The sequence below is a fragment of the Gymnoscopelus microlampas genome, assembly GCF_963454915.1.
Source record: "Gymnoscopelus microlampas genome assembly, chromosome: 19".
Lineage (NCBI taxonomy): Eukaryota > Metazoa > Chordata > Actinopteri > Myctophiformes > Myctophidae > Gymnoscopelus > Gymnoscopelus microlampas.
In genome coordinates, this window is record NC_139956.1 from 10,478,583 (window position 1) to 10,503,732 (window position 25,150).

The 25,150-nt window shown below is 41.6% G+C and overlaps 2 protein-coding genes across 4 annotated transcripts in view; both read left to right on the top strand.

Moving 5' to 3' along the window:
- The first annotated feature begins 269 nt into the window (after positions 1 to 269).
- LOC311034915 (dynactin subunit 6-like) lies at positions 270 to 4,543 on the top strand. Of its 2 annotated transcripts, XR_014599648.1 has the most exons (8): positions 270 to 328; positions 802 to 866; positions 1,503 to 1,608; positions 1,724 to 1,812; positions 1,969 to 2,016; positions 2,660 to 2,802; positions 3,370 to 3,547; positions 3,581 to 4,543. XR_014599648.1 is itself a non-coding variant. In XM_084042945.1 (7 exons), exons 1-7 carry the CDS (start codon positions 294 to 296, stop codon positions 3,469 to 3,471), a joined length of 588 nt encoding a protein of 195 aa, XP_083899071.1. In that variant the 5' UTR covers positions 270 to 293; the 3' UTR covers positions 3,472 to 4,543. The 2 variants fall into 2 exon arrangements, 1 of the variants encoding a protein (XP_083899071.1); XM_084042945.1 differs by having other exon boundaries at positions 3,370 to 4,543.
- Positions 4,544 to 13,027: 8,484 nt separating this feature from the next.
- Positions 13,028 to 25,150, top strand: part of rbpms (RNA binding protein, mRNA processing factor) — a 41,192-nt gene continuing 29,069 nt past the window's right edge. The window contains exon 1 of one of the 2 annotated variants that reach the window (XM_084042525.1): positions 13,028 to 13,522. In XM_084042525.1, coding sequence (XP_083898651.1) covers positions 13,451 to 13,522 — 72 coding nt within the window. In that variant the 5' untranslated portion in view covers positions 13,028 to 13,450. The remainder of the gene's footprint in view (positions 13,523 to 25,150) is intronic. The other variant, XM_084042524.1, reaches the window with a different exon arrangement.

Here is a 25,150-nt window from a genome sequence, read left to right on the forward strand (position 1 = left end):
ATTGGATATACTCCAGTAAAGTAAAAGTACCTCAGAGTTGTACTTAAGTACAGTACTTTAGTTACTTTACACCACTGTAAAATAGTGACTTATAGTGAGATCTGTTTCGTCATACCTTTTCTAAAGCAAGGCTGGAGTTGGCTGTAGTAAAAACGCAATCCAGTAGAGGGCAGCAAATAACCAGTATGATGTTGTCAGGCAGAAACAATCAACACCGAGCTTCGCTTGCTACACCCAGGAATAGGAACAACAATCAATTGTCGATAGATGAGATCAGATCAATTATTGTGAGGATGTCGGACGTAAACAAACAAGCTGCACAGAAAAGGTACTCGGTTGCTTTTTTTATTTACCTGCTGCTGGTGATAGTTTGAAATACTTAATTCCCTTTTAATCTAGCTTCTCTCGAAACATAAGCTATGGAAAAAACATGGATTATGATATGATGGGCAGCTATTCAGGCTCATAGGTAGCCTAGCCATGGATCCAAGATGGTCATCTGTCATTACCGTCATGGATGAACTTCAACATAGTGTTTGCACTTTCTCCCTATTTAGCCCGTACATCTATATAAACGTTCAGATTTCAAATATAAAGGGCTTACCCCACGGCCAGGGATGTTACAATTATGTACGGGTGCTTATAAGTACCCGTATCTTCTCTATTGTTAAATAAAAAGGTTGAACCAGGTTGAAGTTCATCCATGACAGTCATGTTTCAGGGCTAGCTCATAGCCATGACACAGTAGTTGCTATGAAAGGTGATGCTGTTTAAAATAATGTCTCTTTTTTTTTTTTACAGTGCCAAATTTGCGGCTGGAGCTGTAGTGTGTGTTGAAAGCGAAATTCGAGGGGATGTGACCATTGGTGAGATCCGATACCATTCATTCTGTAATCTGTAGGCCTACTCACTGTGCAATGCTGCAAATTGCAGTTGTGGAATTTATTTTTCACTTAAAAGTATCAATACTGCAATGTAGAAATACTCTGTTGCAAGTAAAAGCCTGGAATTACATTTTTACTTGAGTAACAAGTACAGAAGTATTGGTATAAAATGTACTTAAAGTACCAAAAGTAAAAGTACTCATTTTGCAGAAATGTACCATTTCAAGTTTTCAAAATGTATCGTAATCTTTTGAAAATAGCCGATCCCTACAACGAAAAATAGCAGATAAGCTCACAATGCTATCTGCTATTTTTCGTCTATTTTCAAATGGCTGAAATGTATACGGCTGACTTGGGTAATGTATATTTTGTTACGATAATCAAAATCTACAAAGTAACTTGTAAGTTACAAATAATTGTAGTGGAGTAAACGTATAATATTTGCCTCTGAGATGTTGTGGAGTAGAAGTAAAAGTACTGAAAATTGTAAATACTCCAATAAAGTAAACAATACCCCAAAACTGTACTTAAGTACAGTACTTGAGTAATACTTACTTACTTTACACCACTGGCAAATGGCCCATTGAAACAATATTTGTATTTTTCTATTTTGTTTAGGAGCTAGAACTGTTGTTCACCCTAAAGCGCGAATCATTGCTGAGGCAGGCCCGATTGTTATTGGTGAAGGCAATCTGATTGAGGAGCAGGCACTCATTATTAACAGGTAGGCCTATAATACATGCAACTTGTCACTATTACTTATTAATACCAGCACATGTTGCTGTAGACATCAGCATCCCTACACTAATACTGTATGTGTTAACTGTTTTTATCTCAAGTTATCCAGAAAATATCATGCCAGATACGGAGGGGATTGAGCCCAAGACGATGACAATTGGGACCAACAATGTCTTTGAAGTTGGATGTGGTATCCTTATAGGAAACAGTGCATATATCGTCTGTAATGGCTGTCTGTCACATGGACAATGTGATTTGTTCATAGTTTTAATATATCTTTGGATTATTTGAAAATCTATACACGTGCGTTATATCATGTTTTAAACCCTTAATGACTATGTTAAAGTCTCTCAGGCTTTGAAGATTGGAGACAACAATGTCATCGAGTCCAAAGGTAGACCGTTTTAGTCCCTGAATAATCCCTATTGACCAGGGGTCTTCAACAGTGGGCCCGGGACCCCTAGTGTGGCCTCAGAGTTACTACAGTGGGGTCGCCCAATCTTTGTGTGATAGGAACCCTTTTTTTACATTGACCACTTCAACAATAAAGTTGTTTTTATTTGTTGTTTTCTCATGCCCCCCATGTAAAGCGTCTTTGAGTACTCAACAACAAATATGAGTTATTATTATTAACCCTAGCATCCCTATATTGAGGGGAACATTAGCCGAAAATAGACGATAAGCTCGATCTTGTAGATGGGCTATTTTTGGTGAAGAGGTTTGGTGTAGAGGGAAAAACAGAGCAGACCTAGTATAGAGCCAAAGGTCAACTTTACTAAGTATTGAGGGTTTAAGTGACACATTAACATGAATACAGCATGTTAATAGAAAAGATGATGAAGTTTAATCTGGAACACAATTTTATACAATATGTAGTGGGGGGTCCCTGCTTCATCTCTCTCAGCTAAGAGGTCTGAAAAACATTGAAGACCCCTGGTTACACCTTTGTGTGCAACATTTTCATTACAATAATTTGCCATTTCTCTTTGAAACATCCGTGTAATAATCATACATACAACCATGGCCTTTCCCCACAGCGGACCTTGGGAGAAATGTGATTCTGACCAGTGGCTGTATTGTGGGAGCGTGTTGCCAGGTGAACACGTGTGAGGTCGTGTCGGAGAACACAGTCATCTATGGTTCAAACTGCTTGAGGCGGGTACAGACGGAAAAACCACAGGTGTGTCATCCTTTATGATTTATCCTTTGCTGCTTGATTACTTTCATTAAGTCAGTGTTTCCCAAACACTGAGTTGGGACCCATTTTGTCGTGACTCGTTTACTTCATACCGTATACAATAAATATTTTTTCAAAAGATTTTCACAAATTAAAAAAACCTAATCTTCAGAAAGGAGATTAGGTTAGCTTAGATTAGCCTAAATCATAATTCAAAAGAATTTCTGAAATGTTATACAATTTCAGAATACAAATAATACCATAAAAAAAACAACAAACAACAAAAAATAGTGAAAATAGCCGATACAAGCTTTAAGCTTACAATGCGCCACGCTATGAGCTTGTAGATCAGCTATTTTCACTATTTTTGAAATAGGGCTTAAGTTATCAATTCATAATGTATGTTTGTACGTTTGGGTCCCGAGGTTAGAACAAAATGATCTTTTGTGTCTCAAGCTAAAAAAGTTTGGGAACCACTGAGCTAATTTATAGCCCTGTGATGAAATAGAATAGAACAAGAGTGTCAGATGACTCAAACAAGTAGATGAATGCTTTAATTCTGTCTTTTAGCCTCAGACTCTGCAGCTAGATTTCCTCATGAAAATTCTGCCCAACTACCACCACTTGAAGAAGACTGTGAAAGGAAGCTCTACTACGCCTATCAGGAACTAACCTGGGGACCAACTCGTTATGTGTCATGTTCAAAAGCCTCCCGAAGCACTGCTTTTGCTCGCATAAGCCAGTGGTTCTCAAAAGTGGGGTCCGGGGACCCCCAGGGGTCCTTGAGGGGTTTCCAGGCCAGGGGGTCACTAGCAAAATTAGTCAATACACTGTAGCATCAAATTCAGTTAAACCAGTTTAAAGCTATAGCCTACACATCAGATTTTTCAAAATAGCCGATCTACAAGCTCACAACACGTTGTCAGCTTGTAGTTCTGCTATTTTCAAAAAGATCTTGAAATTTCTTCTCTTGTTTGGGGTTCCTGGCACCAAATATTTCCAGATGGGGGGTCTGCGACCAAATACGGGGACCAAATAGGGTCCTTCAAAGTCTGAGAGCCACTGTCATAAGCATGCGATTGCCTTCCACCTGCACTTTGTTTAGCATTCCTCATAGACGTTTTTCGACCACAGTATTTCCCTTAAATCCACAACCTTGCCTCAAGAGTTAATAATGACGACTAAAGTAGTACAGCAGCAGGTACACTAACACTACATGTTTGTTTGGTTATCGTACAGTATGATAGAGCAGCAATTCCCAACCTGGGCCGTAAGGTTATTGCAATTTGTCCCCCAAAAAATTGGCAAACTAAGATTTTATTGTTGTTAATGTTAACGAAAAAGTTCATTTTAATTGTGATACCGATAAATAGGAACTTAAAGTATAGACTACTATGTTCCACTGATCCAAGCCGGAACACAATCGATTGATTGATCATCATTAGAATAAACATGCTCTGAAAATGCCCATCCATCTGACCACTTAAGTGGTCCGATAGGTGGGGCGTGAATCATTTTGAGATTTTCAAGTTGGCCCTGATCCAGAAAAGGTTGGGAACCAATGTGATATTGAGGTTTCTTTCCTATATCTACTTGTTGCACATCTTTGCTTTATTTATTCGGTAGTTTTTCTTCATTTTCCAATTGTTGATTTTCAATGTGTTTTTTAATTTAATTCCAGGTGGTTCATACCTCATTTTGCTCATCTTGATTTCTGTAAATAAATATAGCCAAATAAAAACAACCTGGTGCCCATTGTGCTTCATATGGAATCCACTAAGAGGGGCTATTGTGCAATGATTTCACAAGATCTACGGTATCCAGGCTTTACAAAAGACGATTGTCTGGTTAGTTGACTCAAGATATCCTCTTCAAATAGAATAGAATTTGTACCAAAACATATAATAACCAAACTCTTATCAAGATTGGGGGGGGGGGAATCATATCCAGAGTTGCGCAATTCCCTTGTGAAGAGTGTCAGTTCTTGTTTAAGGAATATTATTGTCCTCGCCAACAAATTGGTACAGAGTATTTTGTAAATACTGAAAGTATTAAACAAACATGTTTCTTACAGCAGTAATGAAATGGAGCTTTATTCCCTGTGCCAAAGAGGAACATCTTCTGATTCTGTGGGTTAATGGTCTGGTGTCCTCCCACCAGGACCTGCCAAATTGGTGCTGGTGGCACAGTGGGAATTCCACAGATAGTGTGGTTTATTATAATGGACAAGACATGGGTGTGGCTGCAATCGGGCTGAATAATGTCTGTATCCCAACAGTGTCCCTTTGGAGTCCCTGACGTATATACAGTACTAGGCGCCCTCCTTTTTGAACTCGACACCAAATCTCTTAATTGAAAATAGCCAGTCGACAGCTCACAACAACGGATAGCAAGACTACGCATTGTGAGCTTGTAGATCTGCTGTTGTTTCCAAATATTCGCCCCCCAGAATAGGGACGCTAGAGGGTTCATGTGGTTAAATACCTTTTTTACAGACGTCAACATCGAATCATCCAGTGCGCCGTTTGCTGCAGCTTGATGACACTGCTCATGAAGCTGACCCACTGTGCTCTGTGGGCAGGGCGTCACTGTGCTCTGTGGGCAGGGCGCTGCACAGTGCAGCGGCTCCCTCTAGGTGGCCCACAGCTGGTGTCACATACTGCCAATACTCATTTGAACGTGTCACGGTGCAATCCCACAAGGAGTCCAGATCAACCAGGGGCTAATTATTTCAGCGGTGGTGTACAGCAGGGGTCTGTCTAGGCTTTTTTCCCCCCTCCAATCTCACTTCTTTTTTTTATTTTCCACTACCACCGTTTTTTTTTATTTTGGGGCGTCGCCAGAGCGTCTGTATAGGCGACTTGAGTATGACAAAGAGGACAGTTGCTGGGCACAGTTGTGCGGGTGTGCAGAGTGACGGAGACCTCGTGGGGTCCATCTGTGGCTTCATAATCAGAGGGTTGTTTTTTTGTTTTTTTTCTAGAGGCAGCGGGCCTGTGCTGATAGCGACTTGTGGCAGGAAATTCACAGGATGTGCAAATGCTGTTCTATAATTGTCAGGAGTTATTTATATGCCTCCTTTACTGCACTGTGCTGAAATAGAATTATACAGCCACCACAATAAAAAGGAACGTCTGTATAGTATAATGTCAGCACAAATGCCCATTTGTCACAAGTTCGTACATCATAAATAACGGTATAATGTGAATGGCATGGCATGCATAAAATTATCTTGAAATAATATTTGGCCTTTACTACAATATACAAAATACCTTGAAAACTCAACAGTATGTTATCTTAAACCAACAGAAATGTATGATAGCATTGTTTCAGTTTGCAAAGTGAGCATTTGGCTATTGGGGACATAGCGATTGAAAATGTGGATGACAGCCAGATGAACTCACATTTCTAAATAAGTAAGTATTCACATTTCTAAATCATTGTTTGGAAAGCAAGCAGCACCATTGTTTTGGCTCTCACGGGTTTCTCAAACCTGATTGACTCGATGTCATTAACAACAATGTAATACGCAATGTTACGATTTGCAAAACAGCAACTATGCTAAACATTCCGCCTGCTGTTACACTATTCTGTAACAGCAGATGCTGTTGAAGTCTCAGTAGGGTCTAGTCGGTCACGTTCAAAGTGGGCCACCAGTTGGTTTGAGGAGATAAAAGCTTTGTGACAGCTGACCTTTACGTCCAGATCCACACCACCTTTGAAAAGTGAAACATGACCTATAGGGCACAGTGGCTTCCATTGCATTTCAACAGAAATAATTAACGTCATCATTGCAAAAGGGAAGCAAAACCCACCGGATGTCTCCCCACCCCTGCCTTTGTTTGGATAAACGAGAGCTGTGTCATCGTGACTGTGTTTTTCATAGTGTCACTTTCATACAGTCGCTAATTGCCATGAAATACTCTCATTTTAACTTGAGAATGTTTATTATCATTTTGTTACTGTACCTCCGGCAACAGGATTGGACACCTGGTTATGCTTTTGCCCAACTCCAGTTTCTCTGGTAGCAAAATAACTCAAGAATGGAGAGCTGTATTTTCGTGAAACTTGGTGGGAATGATTACTTGGCTGCCGCGAACAGGTGATTCACGTTTGGGTCAAAAAGGTCACAATGAAGAGTGAGATAATTGTTAATGGCTGGTTTTCATGAAATGTGGTGGGAATGATAGGCTGTCCCAAAGAGCTGATTCATTTTGGGGTCAAAGGACAAGTTCACAATAAGGGAAAAGTCCAAATTGCATTCAGTCATCTCAGCTGGAAAAGGTATAGCTTGGCAACTGGATAGTGTTGGTGGAGGTATGCAGGTATCCTACACATTAGCATCTTTCCGCCGGTCATCAAATTATTGGCTTAGGAATGCGACAAAAACAAAAGAATCTCCATGAATTCAATGCTTCATGGGGCGTGTAATTGATAGAAAATAAGTACTTTTTTGGGTGAACTATAGTCCTTAAACGTTACAATCCCACTGCTTCTCACATTTACAAGTGCTTTACAAGATGATTGTATATTAGATAGACTGTGTGAAATTGAATAAAGTCCACAGCAGCTGCCAGGCTTCTACTTATATGAATCATAAGAAATATGACAAGAAAGGATTTGGGCTCTTGCCTTTTAAGGAACAGTAAACACAAGGAGTTCAGTGCCAGGAATGAAAGCTAATGAAAACAAAGGGAGCTTTTTTGTTCCACACAGAGCTGTGTTCAGTGTGTGTAGATTAAAGATTGGAGGAAAAGACAAAGGCATTACACAGTTTGGGTTTTTTGTTTCATCGTTAGCCCTACTACTACTGGTTCCACCACTGAACAAAGGGGAAGATATGACTTGCTTCCCCTTTACCTGGTTAAGACCTGGAACGCATCTGTGTCGCTTTTTCATTTGAGCTAAAAAGCATTATTTTACACTTTGGCTAATCAAAAATAGCAGATATACAAGCTCATAGCGCGGCACCGAGAGCCGCGCTATGAGCTTGTAGATCCGCTATTTTTGAAAAGTCGTGAAAATGTGTGCAAATCTTTGAATATATATTGTTTAAAGCGAACATTTTGAACTCTATTCTTTGCATCTGGGGGTCCCTGGAACAAAACATTTTGAAATGGGGGTCCGCGGCCAAAATACATATAATTTTTTAGGGTCCTTGACATGAAAACGTTTGAGAACCACTGATATAGAAACATGCGTTCTTTTCAGAATACTGTTGGGATTTAGAAGACATATGTAGAATCGGCTTCAGGTCTTAATGGGTTAAGACTTTTTAAGAGCACTCAAAAGCATTCCATGAGAGTGTTCAGTCCCTCATATAGACACCCGTTAACGGTTGGGAACTCAAGCCTAAAAGACATACTTAACCAAGGTCTCTGTTCTCGGCTTGACCCCTTATCTGCTCGCTGACCCGTGAAAGCTTATGCAGCCCATCAAAATGAAACAGACTCGGGCCTGTTCCCTTTGTTTGCACTGGGACGTACTGTACCTTGACGAAGTTACAGGTATTCTGACAACATTGTTGGGGAAGGGCGAGGATAGGAGAAGAGAGAGGGGTTGTGGCCGGTTGATGCAGGGGGGGGGGGGGGGGGATGTCAAGTTCTATGTTTTCGCTCAGTGCACGTTTCGCTCTCATGGCTTGTCAGGCTTAACACACACCAGCACCCATTGACCCCTACGGTGCCCTTGAGCATAAACTCATGTTGTAGCCTATACCTCACCACTCAGCAATGCATGCAGCCAACTTAATCACAAGAACTGTTGGTCTCTCTCTCTCTCTCTCTCTCTCTCTCTCTCTCTCTCTCCATCAGAGGAATATGTTGAAAAGAGAGACAAACACCAGGAATGGAAAGGCAGTGATAATGCTAATTCTCTTCTTCCCTTTTAACTTAATATCCTGAATTTGAATGCTATCTCTTCTTCCGAGTGTCACGTGGAGATTGGATAAACAGATCCATGGCATGAAGGTGCGAAACCCATTTTGTTGGCCAGAGATATAGGAAAAGAGCATCCTTCGACCAAGGAGAGTAGGTCGATCTGACCACAGATTGCTCATTAGTGATAGTTAGATGGAGATCAAAGGGCCCCAACCAAAAGGGAGGAACTTTGTGTACAGCTTGTTCAAAAGGAATGGTACAGCCCGTCTTCCAGCCCATTCAAACCACTTACTTAAGATACTGTGTATTTGTATTACAGTATTTTTTACAGCACTTTGGTCAATGCCTATTGTTTTGAATGGGATATCAGTTTCAGGAATGTAAAGCGTGATAGGAAGAGGAGATAAAAAAAAAAAAAAAAAAACATCTTTGACTCGTCGTCTGACTGTGAACTGAGCAGCCTGCAAAATACCACATGAGTCCTCCCCAAGAGAAAACACTACTGATCAATACATCGGCATTATGTCATGATAGATTCATACCACGATGCACACATACGCCGGTTGTCTTTTTAGGTATGACTCACTGGTCTGAGATGACTACTTCATCTGATTAATGGCCGTGGCTTTCGACTTTTCCTCCGATGGCCCATGTGCTCCCTCTTTATCCCTGCATGATATTATTCTTGTACTGTAGATATTCAGAGAATATCAGACTGAGTTAATTGTAAACCAAAGGATCCTTTATCCGTGTGTCTGTCTGTTTTTTTATGTCAATTAAAATGATTTCTTTTGACATAATTGGCTACTTCTTTGTCAAAACGTGCATGCATGTGCTTGCTCTCTAAATCTGTTCAAGCTGATATATCTGCATTTTCTTTGACTGGGATTCAAGATAGCATGAAGAGCAAGTCACTTCATTTTGGGCCGGGCCATGTCAAAGCTTGCTGACGTGTTCCCCAGGATGCTGGGACCAGACTGTCTCCCAGTCTCTGTGTGTGTGTGTGCGTGTGTGTGTGTGTGTGTGTGTGTGTGTGTGTGCGTGTGCGTGTGTGTGTGTGTGTGTGTGTGTGTGTGTGTGTGCGTGTGCGTGTGCGTGTGTGCGTGCGTGTGTGCGCGTGTGTGTGTGTGTGTGTGTGTGTGTGTGTGTGTGTGTGTGTGTGTGTGTGTGTGTGTGTGTTGAGGGGGTGGTGGGGGGTTGGTGTCATCAGACCACACAGCACAGCCCTGAGACCTGTCAAACACAGCTGGGACATCTCCTCCAGCCCCCCCTCATCTCCCCTTTCCTCCTCCTTCTCCTTCACCGACACTCCTCGCCTCCCTCCTCCTTCTCCTACATCTCCTCCCCCTCTATGCTCCCCAGAGCCCTGCGAGATGCTTTGATAAAGGGGTGTTGAGAAGCAAGCGGTGCATTTCCATTATTTATCTGCTGCAAGACGTGAAGTCACTCCTTCCTTTCTCTCTCTCTCTCTCTCTCTCTCTCTCTCTCCCTCTCTCTCCCCCCCAAAATTGTTTCTTATCAGCATAAAAACAACCTGCCATGTCCTTTCTTCATTGTGTATGCTTCAGATGGTATGTAATTGGTGAAGACACGATTCTGGAGAAAGAGCAAAATGCACTGAGACCAGTCCACAGAGTGACTACTCCTGTTTGATTTATTTTCTTCCTTCTGTCACTGCTTTTGAGGTGCAAGTTCAGCAAAGACGACACATGCTGTTTTCTGCACTGGCTGTCACAAAATACAGGTTTCTGTCCTGTGAAATGAATGTCGCAAAACACACTCAAAGTCCCTGGTGCCAAGCTGCTGTCAGTTGTGCAGACTACAAAGTGAGGCAGTTGCTCAAAATAAACGTTTTGAAGTCATTTTCGATACTTTAATCCCAACCTATGTTCAGAATTGCCAAGCAAATCCTTGCAGCACTGTTAAAACCACTGAAACCCTATACTGTACTTAGTTAATCGGGGTGCGCTCTATAGTAGGCTCCCTCCTGTTTTTGCTCTACACTAATATCTTTGCTGTCGTTTTTTTTAATAATATATTTTGATAAATGTAGGTATTACTATGTATTCTCACTATTCTGTAATCTGTGGACCCCCTTGAAAACAAGATGGTTCATCTCAAGGGGTTATTCCCAATAACTCATTTCAACATAATAGTCAATCTACAAGCTTGTTGATTATTATTCTATTTTCACCAAATGTTTGCCCCAGCATAGGGATGCTAATATTGATGTGGTTAATTAGGACATCACTTCCATAGCTAGAGGCTTTGAGTCTTTCCACACTCCACAGTCATAAATCAGAGTGGTGATGGACTCACACTGTCAGTGTTTGTGTGTGTCTCTGTTATCACATTTCAATCTGGACTGAATGACAGCTTTGTCCTCTAAAAGCTGCTTACCTACCACTGTCATTGTAAACATATTCAAAATAAATAGGCTACATGTCAATGATGTCCCAGCACAACTATTTTGCCTGGGGGGTATACTCAAGGGGTTACAAAGGATATAGGCTAAAAGCCAGTTTAAATGTACGAGGCATGGTTGATCATGATCATGGCCTGTGTCCATTTGTCTGTGTACCTGCACAAGATGAACTCTGCCAAGTGTTATTTCAAGGTGTTGAAAGAGAGAGAGAAACAGAGAGGTGGGGACGGGACGGGGGGGTTGAGAGAGATTTTAATGTCTTTCTAGTAAACTAGTAGTTATAGATGTTATATGATCCCAGATTTATTACAGGAGCGACGATAAGCAATTTGACGTGGTTAAAGGTTAACATGAAGCATAATAACTTAAATGTATTGTGAGCAAAGCATGTTGGGATATAAAACTTCAAATTCCCATGTTCCCATAGCACAAATGCCAAATAAGGGTTATTTAAAAAAATCTGTAATGCAATTTATTAGTCGTGCCTTGGAGTAAAGTAGGTCAACAACTTGACTTTAATTCCATCAGTGTCTCATTTACATGTCTGGTCCCCCCCAACTTGCATAATTCCCAGTTTCTCGAAAAGGTGAAATGTTTGTTATTGAAATTGAATTGAACTTGGTTGCGGCTAGAACGTTGGCTCTCAGCGTGGGGTCAGGGGACCCCCTGGGGTCCATGAGGGGATTACAGAGGGTCCCCAGTTAAATGTTTGATTAGGAACCAAATGTACCTTTACCTACTCTACAGACGACTATTTGAAAATAGCCGATCTAGCTTGTAAATCTGCTGTAAAAAAAACAATTCTTTACAAACTGTGGAAAAGAAAGTATATTTTTGAAACATTTTAACGCAACAAATCTTGTATGGAGGTCCATGGCATAAAGTATTTTCAGATGGGGGTTCTATGGCCAAATAGGAATTCATTTGGGGGTCCTTGGCATGAAAATGTTTTGAGAACCAACTGGCCTAATGCATATATCACACTGGGAAATTAAAAAAGCTAGAGAATCACTGGTGTAGAGCCGTGGTTTTCAACCTTTTCAAGCCGCGACCCCCCAGAATACAGCTCACAACGCTGCGAGGCGTCTATTTTCAAAACAATTGCCTCTTTCTTTTATTATTTGACAATTTGACCAGTATTTATACTATAGTTTGTTGATTACTTTTTGTATTAAAAAGGTGAAAGTCTTAAGGTCTTAAAAGTCCTTAAATTGTCACTTCACTGTCATCTGGGGACCCCCTAAAAATCATGTGGGGACCCCCTGGGGGTCCCGACCCACAGGTTGAGAACCACTGCTGTGGAGTATAGACTTTGGGGAGGTAGAAAAGTATCGATACTGCAATTTGGAAATACTCTGTTACAAGTACAAGTTCAGTATTCAGAATTTACTTGAGTAAAAGTACAAAAGTATTGGCATCTTCATTTAAGTTTTCAAGTGTATAAAACATATACAAATTCTTTGAAAATAGCAGATCTACAAGCTCACAACAACGTGTTGTGAGCTTGTAGATCTGCTATTATAGTAACTCAAGTTTTCAAATAATTGTAATGGAGTAAAAGTACAATATTTGCCTCTGAGATGTAGTGGAGTAGAGTAAATGTACTGACAATTGGAAATACTCCATTAAAGTAAAAAAAAAAAAACTCAAAATTGTACTCAAGTAACAGTACTTGAGTAAATGTACTAGTTACACCACTGCATATCACACTGGGAAATTGAAAAAATAAAATAAAATCACTGCTGTAGAGTAGACTTTAGGGAGGAGAGGGTGGGGGAGGAGGGGAGGCAGACAGTGCATCATCATCATCATCATCATCATCACACCCCCTCCCACCCCACACGCCCCATCCTTTCCCCTCCTCCTTCTCCTCACAAGGAGATGAGGAGGAGAGAACTTTTTCCTCGCCGGCCGTGCCGTACGTAGACTAGTGCAGTGCAGTCAAATGTAAAATTAGTCTAGATTTCATTTGTCTCCTCGGGAAAAGAGACGAAGAGCTCCTATACTGGAGAGAGAGAGAAAGAGAGAGAGAGAAAGAGATCAGGTCTTCCAGGGAATGCTGACGAATTCCAATGAGGACTATATTTCATTCATAGGAGTGTATTCGCAACTAGTGCTAATAGTTCATTTATCTGTTGACTTTCTTCCTTCCTCCTCGCAATTATCTTTAATTAATATCAGATTGATGTCTCCAAAACAGTGGCAATAACCACGAGGTGTTACAGGACGCGGACTGCTGCTATCTGCTCTACTGTCGCTGCTTTGGGGAGAAGAAAGAAGGGTCTTTTATAGAACAAAGCAAAAGACCATTCAACATAAAAGTGACTGAAGACTCTCAGGTCTCAGCATGAATAATAACAACAAAGTCGAGAAGGAGAACGAACAGAATGAATTCACCACCAACAACCACGAAGACGAGGTATGACTAATAATAATAACAACACCGTCCAGGGCACCTATTAGTTTCACTTTGGGTGCTGTTTTGTTGTTTAATATTATATTAAAATACATAAAGTAGGCTTATAGTTTAACTTTTGGTGCTGTTTTATTGTGTGTTTTAATATAATATTAAAATACATATAGTACCTAGTTTAACTTTTGGTGCTGTTTTAATGTGTATTTTAATATAATATTAGAATACATATAGTATCTAGTTTAACTTTTGGTGCTGTTTTATTGTGTATTTTAATATAATATTAAATATAGTATCTAGTTTAACTTTTGGTGCTGTTTTAATGTGTATTTTAATATAATATTGCCTATATGTATAGGTTTTGTATTTCAGTACATTATAGGCAGACAGAAGGCTGTCACGTGACTGTCATATAACTAATTGCAAAGAGTTTGCACCTGTCATCTCTTTTGTCTGTTGCTGAAACCCTCATCATAGACAGTGGTGTAAAGTAACTAAGTACATTTACTCAAGTACTGTACTGAAGTAAAATTGAGGTATTTTCAATTTTCTGTACTTCTACTCCGCTACATCTCAAAGGCAAATATTATGCTTTTACTCCACTACAGTTATTTGAAAACTTCAGTTCTAGTTACTTTGCAGATATAAATTATGATATTATAAAACATACATTAACCACTTCAGCCCTATTTTATACCTAGGCTATTTGAAAATAGCCGATCTACAAGCTCACAACCCCTGGCGTTGTGAGCTTGTAGATCTGCCATTTTCAAACATTTTAGTACTTTTACTTTCGGTACTTTAAGTAAATTTCGATGCCAATACCTTTGCACTTTTATTCAAGTAACATTTTGAACACAGGCCTTTTACTTGTAACAGAGTATTTTTTTTATATTGTGGTATTGCTACTTTTACTTAAGTAATAATATCTGAGTACGTCTTCCTCCACTGCTTTTTTTTGTCATTTAAGTTTCTGTATACCATAATAAAAACTAGACTTCGCACAACAATAGAAAGCTGTGTAGAGGACAAATCCTCAGGCCAGGCAGACTGTCACTGATAGTCACTGAAGCTGAGTGAGCAGTTTTAAGTTATTCAAACAATTGCTGTTGCAACATGTGGGCAATAACTCTTTGTAAACCAGGCCTACCATGGAATATGGCTCCAGTGTACATTTTGTAATCCCACTCACAATGTTATTGTCTACTAGAACTATGTTATGTTGTTAGTTGTGGCAGAAAATTGAATTTCTCACTAACATGTACACTAGCCCCTTAAAACCCATTGATACCTGGAACGCATCTGTGTCACTTTAGATGTCTTTGACTATTCAAAAATAGCAGATATACAAGCTCATAGCGCGGCACCGAGTGCCGCGCTACGAGCTTGTAGATCTGCTATTTTTGAAAAATCGTGAAAAATAGTTTTTTATATTTTTTTCCGAAAAATTGTTAGGATTTTGATTTTTTTAGACGCTGCCTCAGGTCTTAATGGGTTAACTCCCCCCCCCCCCCCCCCCCCCCCTCTTTCTTTCTTTTTTCTTCTTTTTTTATACTATCCAGTTTGCACAACCTGTATCCAATTTCCTAATATCTACGTCTCGGTAAATGGTGTTTGTAGCGGTGTCTTTTGCACGGGGTAGTTTACTTTGGCTCTGACATATCTGTGTTCAGATGACAGACTTGTTATTTCAGCGCTCTATTGTCTGTACAGCCAAGTGATGTAAGGAAGGAGGTATATCAGATTAGATCAGTTATTTCTCTTGGAGCAATTTGATTAAGGCACTGCGTACCATTAGTCACTTTGTAACTAAATAGCCAAACATTCCACGTTGATGTAATTCCATTTTTCTGTACACTGTTTGGGTTACTATGGATACACTCCATCATGATACTGTATGCAGATAATGTTATTAGTATCAGTGGAAAGAAAATTGTAGATCAATCAACCTCTCTCAATAGAGTGCATTTAAATCTACTGAAGAGTTCACAATAAAGCTTACACTCACAGTATTAATATTAAACCTACAGTACTTACAGAAATAATTATTAGCTTTAGGCTACAAACCCTGCAGCAGCACAATACTGTGGACAACTTTGCCCCCGGTGGAGAGACCAAGAGATGGAAGAATCGGATCTGGTTTTCTCCTTTTTAGTGGTGAAAACTACTTTGAGATTAATATGCAACCACCACTCCATAGCCTACTGTGTACACTTAATTTAGAGTTGACTGGATTACAGCGATGTTTGAAAAGGACAGCTGGAAACCTAATTAAATACTTGCATAAGTTTTTTAACTTGGTGATGTAAGCAAAGAGAGGGACTGAATAGTATATATATATTTTTTCCCGTCTCTCTGACACTGCATAAAGGAGAGGGGAGAGGGAGAGTGAAAGAGAGAGGCAAACGGATTAGAGACTGCATTAGTGGTTAGATAGATGAATCTAATGGTTATGGAATTGTTTGGAAGCCTTCCAGACAGACGGGGTCTTATGCTTACTTTAAGATATTAACATGAGAGGAGTATATTAACATGAAATTAGACAGCACCACTTTATCTTTTGGTGCTAACTTATGCTTTATAAGGGGAGGTTAGGTGCGTGCATGCGGGCACACTTATAAAATGTGCTTGTGTGTGTGGGCAGGCGGGGGTGTGGGGGGCACACTTAAAAATGTGCTCACAAACAATAGCAGGATGTAAGGGAACAGTCATACCAACATTCACAACGCCTGTACACAGTATGCCTATGCACACACACACACACACACACACACACACACACACACACACACACACACACACACACACACACACACACACACACACACACACACACACACACACACACACACACACACACACTAGAGTCCTAATTTGTGAGTAAATGTTCCTCAAGTCTCCATGACTTGCAGTTTCTTAAGGTTATTCAAGTACGCCCTTCAATGAAAACAAAACAACTTCACTTTTCACATTTCAACCGTGTCCATAGAGGTCACATTATGAAAACCTATTTTAACTTATTTAAAATAGGTTTCAATTTAAATATTGTTTGAAAACAATATTTTTGCCTTGGGGTGTTCATTGTTATGTGCAATGTGTAGATTTAAGTCTGCTCGAAACATCCAAATGACTTTTCCCTTGTCAAAAAGCAGGAACTATAAAAGATTGAATAGCTTTATGCTTAACGGCGCTATAGTAACGGTAAACCATTACCTTGAGGAAGCCAAAGTTTAACGAGCTCTCTGGTATGACTCTCACATGCAGAACAATAGGACTAGTTAGCCCCGCACCATCTCATATGCGGCTCAATGGATCACTGATTTGTACCCGTTGAAATCCTAGCAAGGCTTGGCTCTCGTGTCTGCTCCATTGCTCAACCTCAGACGCCTTCATGTTGCACACTAAAGCTTGATGATACGTGCTGTTTATCTTCTGCGGACCAGCGGTCACCAAACATGGTCTCGTGCAGGCAAGGTATGCGGGTTTCGGTTCTGGCCCAGCCCCGACCCTTGTCTAATCTTGCGAGTTGGTTTGATAAAGCCTTATTATCAGGTGTCCTGGAGGCTTTCACATACTGTGTCACTAAAGTAGGGGGAGCATTGTTGTCGACGAACCCCCCCTACCCCCACTGGAGTCTGTGACATACCATCTATTAGATTGTGAATATGGCAGATAAGTTTGAAGTCTCTGTAGTTTCCAGCCCTTGTATGGACACGTCATTCTGAGTGGCCTTACGGAGAAGGTCGCTCAGACGGTCATTGCAAGAAAATGGCTTGGGATAATGTGGTTGCAAAAGGTCTGTGTCGCATTTGCTGTACAGCTAGACTGAAGTGATGCCACTTAGATGTATGACAAGAGCAACGGCAGACATGATAGTTTCATAATGAAGTTATGGAAGTGAAACACGATAGAATGACAGAGCATATTTGTTACAGGAATAGGCCTCATTCGCCAAAGGTCAGGCTACCCATCTCCTTCTTATCTTTTATCTAGTACGGATGTATTCAAAATTATTGTTGTGTTGGAGCAGAGAGACAAACAGGAGAGGTGAGAGTGAAAGTCTTTGCTGTTTATGAACCTTAGTCTTGACCTTTGACCCCATGCTGTCACTTTCCATTTGGCTGATACTGTACATCTTTACTTCAATCGACACCCTAAACAACACAACTCCAATTTACACATCACATAATGCACTTTATGCTTTGTACTGTCTTTCGCTCTGGATATTTGTGCTTAACACTCAGACAACGTCCTAGTTGGCTCCTTCATGGTGTAACTCCTAAACGGCTGCCATGGACCTAACCGACTTATCATAACATGGAGTCGTTGAGTCTTGTAAGACATCTGTTGACTTAAGAGTGTAGCTGACCATAAACATGTAAGCTGATCTTTCCAAATGCCTGGAGCGATACAGAATATCACCTATGTAGAGTTCAGCAAGATGATGAGGCACATCTCCCTGGGGCGTAATTGGATTGTGCTTGGCCTGCTTTGGGTATCCACTAGGACTAGGTCTCCTCTTCAAATAGCAGGTCATGTGGCCAGCGTGACCTTTTCGGTGTGACGGCGATCTTGGCGGGGAGTAAACGCTGCTGGAGAACCTCGATGAAGCTGAAGGGAAGCGGCGCTGGTCTCTTAGCACAGCGGACCTGGGCATGTGTGTGGTTGGCGTGTGTGTGCATGTGTCTGTGAAAAGGGCACAGAGATGGGTTAACTCTCTGTGACATGGAGTATTATGGGGGTTGGGGGGCGGTTTATGAGTCGTATTTGTGGAGATCGGGGGGTAGTTTAGTATCATAGGGTAAATGTAAGCTTGTGTATTGTACGTATAGTAACAATGGCCACACTCATTTACTGTAGAAGCACGAGCGAGCACACACCCAGACAGTGACATACACACACAACACATACGCACACAGAGACACACACACACACCTATCACACCGTATCACCTCAAACACCCACCCAGCCTGCCGTGCACTCGCAGACACATATGGACACCCACAGACGCACTTGTTGTTGTATCTACGAGGCTGCAAGATTGAAGTTTATTTATAAAAGCGCGAGGGGAATTGATATCTTATCTCGGCCATTTGTCAGCTGTGTGACGACGAGAAGAATTTGAAAAGACAACGAGACTTAGCGTAGGGAACGGCTAGTATAGGAACCTGCTAATGTAAAACAAAACAAACAAATACATTATATATATATATATATATATATATATATAAGCAAGCATGTAGAATGTCAAGCCAAAGCAAAACATTAAGAGAGAGAGGATTCTCTGTGGTACCGCTGTATTTGAAAGAACTGTGTTATTGACTTTAAAGTCACTCCTTTTGACACTTTGCGATAAATTTATATTGCTAGCCGAGGGGTGGAAGTAGCCGCTTTGCTCAGACACCGGCCATCTTTGCTCGCTTTCTTGCTTGCTGTATTTATGGGCTGTTTATGTGTCACCTCCATTACTTACTCATGAGCTAAAATTAACTTATCTACTGTATACAACAATATACAATATCTCTTCGCCTACTTTCTCTCTCTCATTCCATTCCTTGCCCATTTAATTCCCCACCTCCCACACTTCATCTTTATCTCCCTACCACTCCTCCTTCCTCCTTCCCTTCCTTTTCTCTCGCACCCTTTCGCTTCTGTATCTCTCTTTATCTAGCCCTTTCTCCGTTTCCTCCCCCTATCCTTCTGTTGTTTCTCTCTCTCTCTCCCCCTCTCCTTTCAGTCCCAGTAGACAAACTACTTATCCCTTATCAAGCCATAAGTTAAAGGCATGACCCTGAGATCTCCGAACAGAAGGACCGTTTATGGTCATGAGAACAGCCCTAAAGACAGGAGGGGTGAGCGAGACAGAGCAGTAGCATGGAGAGGCCTCTCTCTCCCACCGTTCAGCTGAGCACCAGCAGCCCCTGGCCTGTAGCCTGCCTCTCCAGCAGCAGCTAGTACCTCTGCTGTTACCTCTCTCCAGCACACAAGGTCAAAACATGGGAGATTAGCTCAGAACAACTGAGTGAAGCGCTACCTCGTTCTGCAAGTCGGTTTGTGAAGGAGGAGGTGTTAGTTACACTCGGAATTATTAATATATAGCTTTTACCCTGTGATGATATGGACCGATTAACAATGCCATGTTATGGAATTGACTGGCGTGATCTTTGATGAACATTTTAAATTAATAATGTGCCTTTGCCATTGAAATCCTGCTGTCAAATATGGCAACGTGACAACATTCCATTTGCCGTTTAATCTGCAGAGCAGAGTGGGGTAAACGATATTCACACTGCAGTCCTCCACCTGAAAAAAGGCTATTCAATGAATATACATGGGTTGATGCCATTCAGTATGTTTAGTTCCGTACATTTCAGTTAATGTGTGAAGGTCCACAGGGCCCAAGAGTTAAACACTTGAGTGTGTGTGGGGGTATGGGTCAGGGGGTTGTGTATATGTGTGTGTGTGTGTGTGTGTGTGGGGAGGGGGGGGAGCCTAACATTCCGACCATCATCAACACTCTGACCGAAACGTCCGCTCCTTTTGTCACTTTTTTCACTGACTGTCACCTTTTTCATTTAGTAATTTTAAAATGTAAATTTTTTTGCAACCAAACGGAGCCTCAACGTCCTTCTGTCAAGTGTATGAGCCTCTTCTGTTATTTGTGAAATCTACAAACTTTACCATCATATTTATGTTGAAACATAATGTTTGAATTCATTCTATAGTGTGTTTTGCGCCGGTAATCGACCGTAAATCCGGCCCTCCAGTAGGATCAAGGTAATCCAGATTTCTGTTTTGGACTGATCCCAATCCTATATTATTGTTTTGAGCTACGTTTTGATGATTTGATCCAGATTAGAGCTCGGATTTGATTTCCTGATGTAATCAGATTGGGTGAGCGATCCCAATCCTGTTTGTTCGTTTTGAACTACCCAAAATCCAAATCTGATCTACTCAGATATAGGGATTAAAGTTCTGAACTCGTGGGCTCAGGCGATTAGGCTAACTAGACGCTTGTTTTTGTATGTTGAGAGACCATAGATGATGAGTCTCATGTTGGTTTTGCTCTGCTTCAGCCCGCCCAACCTGAAAACTAAACAGAGACAAGGCGCCCGCTTGGGGGAAGCTGCAACAAAGGGTGGCCACTGTGGACTTGGTCAATTAGTCAGTGTTAATGAGTGCCATGGAATGCTCTGTAAAAGCTTTTTAGAGACTTAACATATAATGGAAGGGAGCGGAGACTTTGAAGGCTGTTGATGATCCCTTAACCTGACAGTTACAGTGTCCTCCTGATGTGCACATGACAATCTGTGAATGGGTTCTTCATCTAAAAGGACAGGCTTTACTGGAGGTCAACGATGTCGTCTTCAGACTGATATACGAAACAAAGACCTCTTATGGTGTCAAGGTGAGGGGGGAAAACTAAGGACGCGGTCTGAACTCTGAAGAGAATGTTGCCATGCAGGTTTCCTATTAATAAATAAGGGAAAACCGTTACCAAGGGGGAAGAAAAGAGTCCGAAGGGGTAGAGAAGGAAAAAAACATGACGAAGTGGGCACTTCCTTGCCTTTCCTAGGTCATTTGTTTTAAATACCTTTAAAGGTCAACCTGTTGGAACATTTACAGACCCTTACAGAGCGGTAATTGTTGGTCCAAAGCACGCGTGGGAGTTTCACAAAAAAGAAATCCCCTTTCTTGCCTTCTGAAATGACACAGCGTTCCACTCCACCTCACGGTTGACCCCACCCCCCCCCACCCCACCCCCGACTGAAACGATAACCTGGCACGAACCCCCTAATCCGTGACCCAGAATGTGACACATGACCCCGTTGAACCCTGGCAATTAATGGCCACTTTAGCCGGAGCCATCCGCTTATGGTCGTTTGACACCTATAGCAAGCCTGGAGCCTCGCTCTCTCCTCACATTCTCTTGTCTAGCGTGTGGGGGGAGGCGGGGAGGCGGGGGGGGGGGGGGTGACGACACCAAAGCAGAGCAGTGACAACTGAGATAGTGAGGAGAGGGTGTCTTGTCAGCTAGCTTGTTTTTCTTCTGAACAGAGTTCTTTTGAGTGACGCAAGACACTCAACTTGCCCTGAGCTCACTCGGGTGTATGGGTGTAACGCTTTGATTTGAACACAGTCACGGAGAATGGTTGTGTGAATTTGGAGGCAATTGGTGCGCGTGTGGGAGTGAGTGAGTGTGTGTGTGTGTGTGTGTGCATGTGTGTGTGCACGTGTGCGTGCATGTGGGCATTGAAGCGTTCTCTTGTTTTGAACAGATTTTGAAATAGGCAGTCATTACAGTTTTGTCTTGGCCGTGCGCACGCTACGCGTGCACACATGCGCACACGCACACACGTGCGTATGCACACATGTGCACGCACGCACACACGCACACACACACGCATGCACACACACTTCAATATGGGCAATAGGGCTGTGTCCCACTGCATCTGGGGTGAAGGACCCCCTTTTTAATTTATTTGGCTCTAAGAAATGGCACGCACACCCACACGCGCACGCACACACACACGCACACACGCACACACACACACGCACACACGCACACACGCACACACGAACACACGAACACACGAACACACGAACACACGAACACACGAACACACACACACACACACACACACACACACACACACACACACACACACAGAATTAAAGGGTCAATTAAAGCCAGTGTGAATATCTGACTGAGTTTTTCCACTGTAGCCCAGCCATGCAGTTAACCAATTATCAGTCTAATCAACATGTAATAGTGGTGCTAGCAATGGGGCTCCAATGTCCATTGGATCTAAAAAAAAACTACCGGCTGGATTGCCAGGGAATTTGCTGAGCACTTTCATGCTCCCTGGAGGATGAACCCTGACATTTGAGTGGTCCCATCATGACCCCATATCGGCACTGTCAGGCCAAAATGGTAACTTTTTCTCCTTTTTTTTGGCCTCCACTAGTGAGACCTATTGTCGGCAATGTCAGTCAGTTCAAAGATTTGCAGCCTGGCCCTTATGGGCCCACTAGGGCTTTTTGACTCTCAGGAGCCTATCTTACACCGGTGCAATATGGAGCAATATGGCGCAAAGCGCAGCCCAAGTGTCATTACGAGTCTAGTTATAACCGACACAGATGTCATTTTCACGCCTGCTGTCGCCCAGCACCAACATTGTGAAAGTACCAAACGTGTTGTTGGTCTTAACTCTTTAAGACCGGGAAAGCATCATTTGTGTCATTTTAAGATTTCTTTATCTATTTTTTGAAAAATCGGAATTGGAATACATATTTGCAGAAATGTTCACAATTAAAAAAAAATAGCAGATTTACAAGCTCATAGTGCCGCGCTATAAGCTTGTATATCTGCTATTTTTGAATAGCCAAATAAATCTAAAAGGACAGGGATGCGTTGCCGGTCTTAATGGGTTAAAATGAGGTGTGGTAAGGCAAATTGCATGCAATCTTAGGTGGAGTGAGAAGTCAGAAAGCAATAGCGCCCTTAGACCAGCACTGACCTGGTCGAAATTCCGCCGTCCCCCTGTGCACCATTTACCTGCTACCATGTAGTAGATTGACCTGTGTATATTAGGCCGGTTCAACCATGTGAGCTCACTGCTTGCAATCAAAAATCCATCTGATTTTCAACACATCATCATCGCTCACGTTCACCGTGGCAGATAACACCGCTGAGAGACTCAGCAATGAGGTTCAAAAATAATTAATGATCTGACAGCCAGATTATCCGTAAAGCCTATTGCAGTGGTTCTCACCCTGTGGGCCGGGGACCCGCTGGTGGGCCGTGAGGATATTGCAAGTGGGCCCGCAAATAATTGTCAAAACACTAAGATTTTAATGATAATATAGCATTAATATAAAAAATATGTTAAAACAAAATGTCATGGTATTTTTTCTTGAAATTAAAACATGAGTTTCTATTGTGATACAGATAAATAGGAGCACCCTGTTGGTTCCATTGATCCAAGCAAGAACACAATCGATTGATTGATCATTAAAATAAACATTTTTCAAGCGGGACCTGATCCAGAAAAGGTCGAGAACAACTGGCCTATTGCAACGCTGGCACCAGCCAATTTGCCATGCTGAGAGGCACCAAAAACGTTTTCGTGCTCAGAAACGACAGATGAATGATGACTAATAAGAAAACGGTTTGAAAATACCCCCTGCTGTGTGTCTTTGCATAGAGATGAGAGCGGCGAGGAGAGAGAGAAAGAGAGAGAGGAAGAAAAGAAGATGTGCAGATTATTTCAATAAGTAGCGTACACTTTATTGAAAAACATGTTCAAACACCTCTCATCCTTAGCCTAACAGACTGAAGCCGTCTGCTCAGTGGAGTGTCTATGGTCTGCAATCTCATCATGTACAGTACATAAGAATGTTAGATCCATAGATTTCTGGCCTTCTGTAATCTGTCTGTGCTCAGCGTTCAGCATTAAAGGAGTAGTTCACCCAAAAAATTACATATTTTCTATCAATTACACAGACTCAATTGAGTCTCCTACTGACCAGCCACCCTGTCATCAAATTATTGGCTTAGGAATGCGACAAAAACAAAACAATCTCCATGAATTCAGGGCTTCATGGGGTATGTAATTGATAGAAAATAAGTGATATTTTGGGTGAACTATTCCTTTTAACAATTTCTATCCAACACTATCCAACACAGGCGCACAGCAAGCCTGTTATGCTTAAGAGGTGGTTATTAAGACGCTAACTGAGAATGAGTGTGATTATAAACAAGTTGAAATGTCAAGATGTCACAGATGACATAAATGAGGAGACATTACAGGAGGAAGGCGTGATTTTTGAACGGCATGCCCAAAATATACTGACAGCCGCAGGGTCAATGAGGGTGGGCCACCTCTCGTTTGCACTTGAGCTTTTGTTTCCCCCATAGCCTGACATCAGTATATCACACTGATTTAGATTTCTTTGGCTATTAAAGAAATGCAGATATACAAGCTCATAGCGCATCACTTTGTGCTGAACTTGTAGATCTGCTATTTTTGAAACATTTTGAAAATGGATGCAAATCTTTGAATATATGTTTTTAACTCAAATCTTTGCCTCTGGGGGTCCCTGGAACACAATATTTTTACATGGGGGTCGGCGGCCAAATACATATAATTTTTTGGGGTCCTTGACATGAAAAGGTTTGAGCACCACTGATAAAGCAACATACGTTTTTCAGAAAACTGTTAGGATTTAAAAGACATTTTTAGAATCGGCCTCAGGTCTTAATAGGTTAAATAACAATTCAGAGATTAAATTCAACCCCTTTGTGTCGTGCATATGACTATGCAATGCACCCACATTATTCAACCTCTAACCAGAAAGATTTAGTTGGACACAGACACAGACACACCCCAATGCATTTGCACCATGTACCACCTTGCACCATAGATTGTTTAAATAGGGCCCTTAGTCTTGTTCTGGCATGTGTATCCCGGCCAGATAGAGATCTAATGTCTGGGGTACCACTATTGAAAAGTGGTTAAGAACCACCCCCTAAGACAGAAAAAGACAACAGACCACCTGCGATTCAGAGGCTTCCCTGGACTTTTCTCCCCTGGCAAAAGTATATCAAAACCTGGACATGCAGACTTGTGA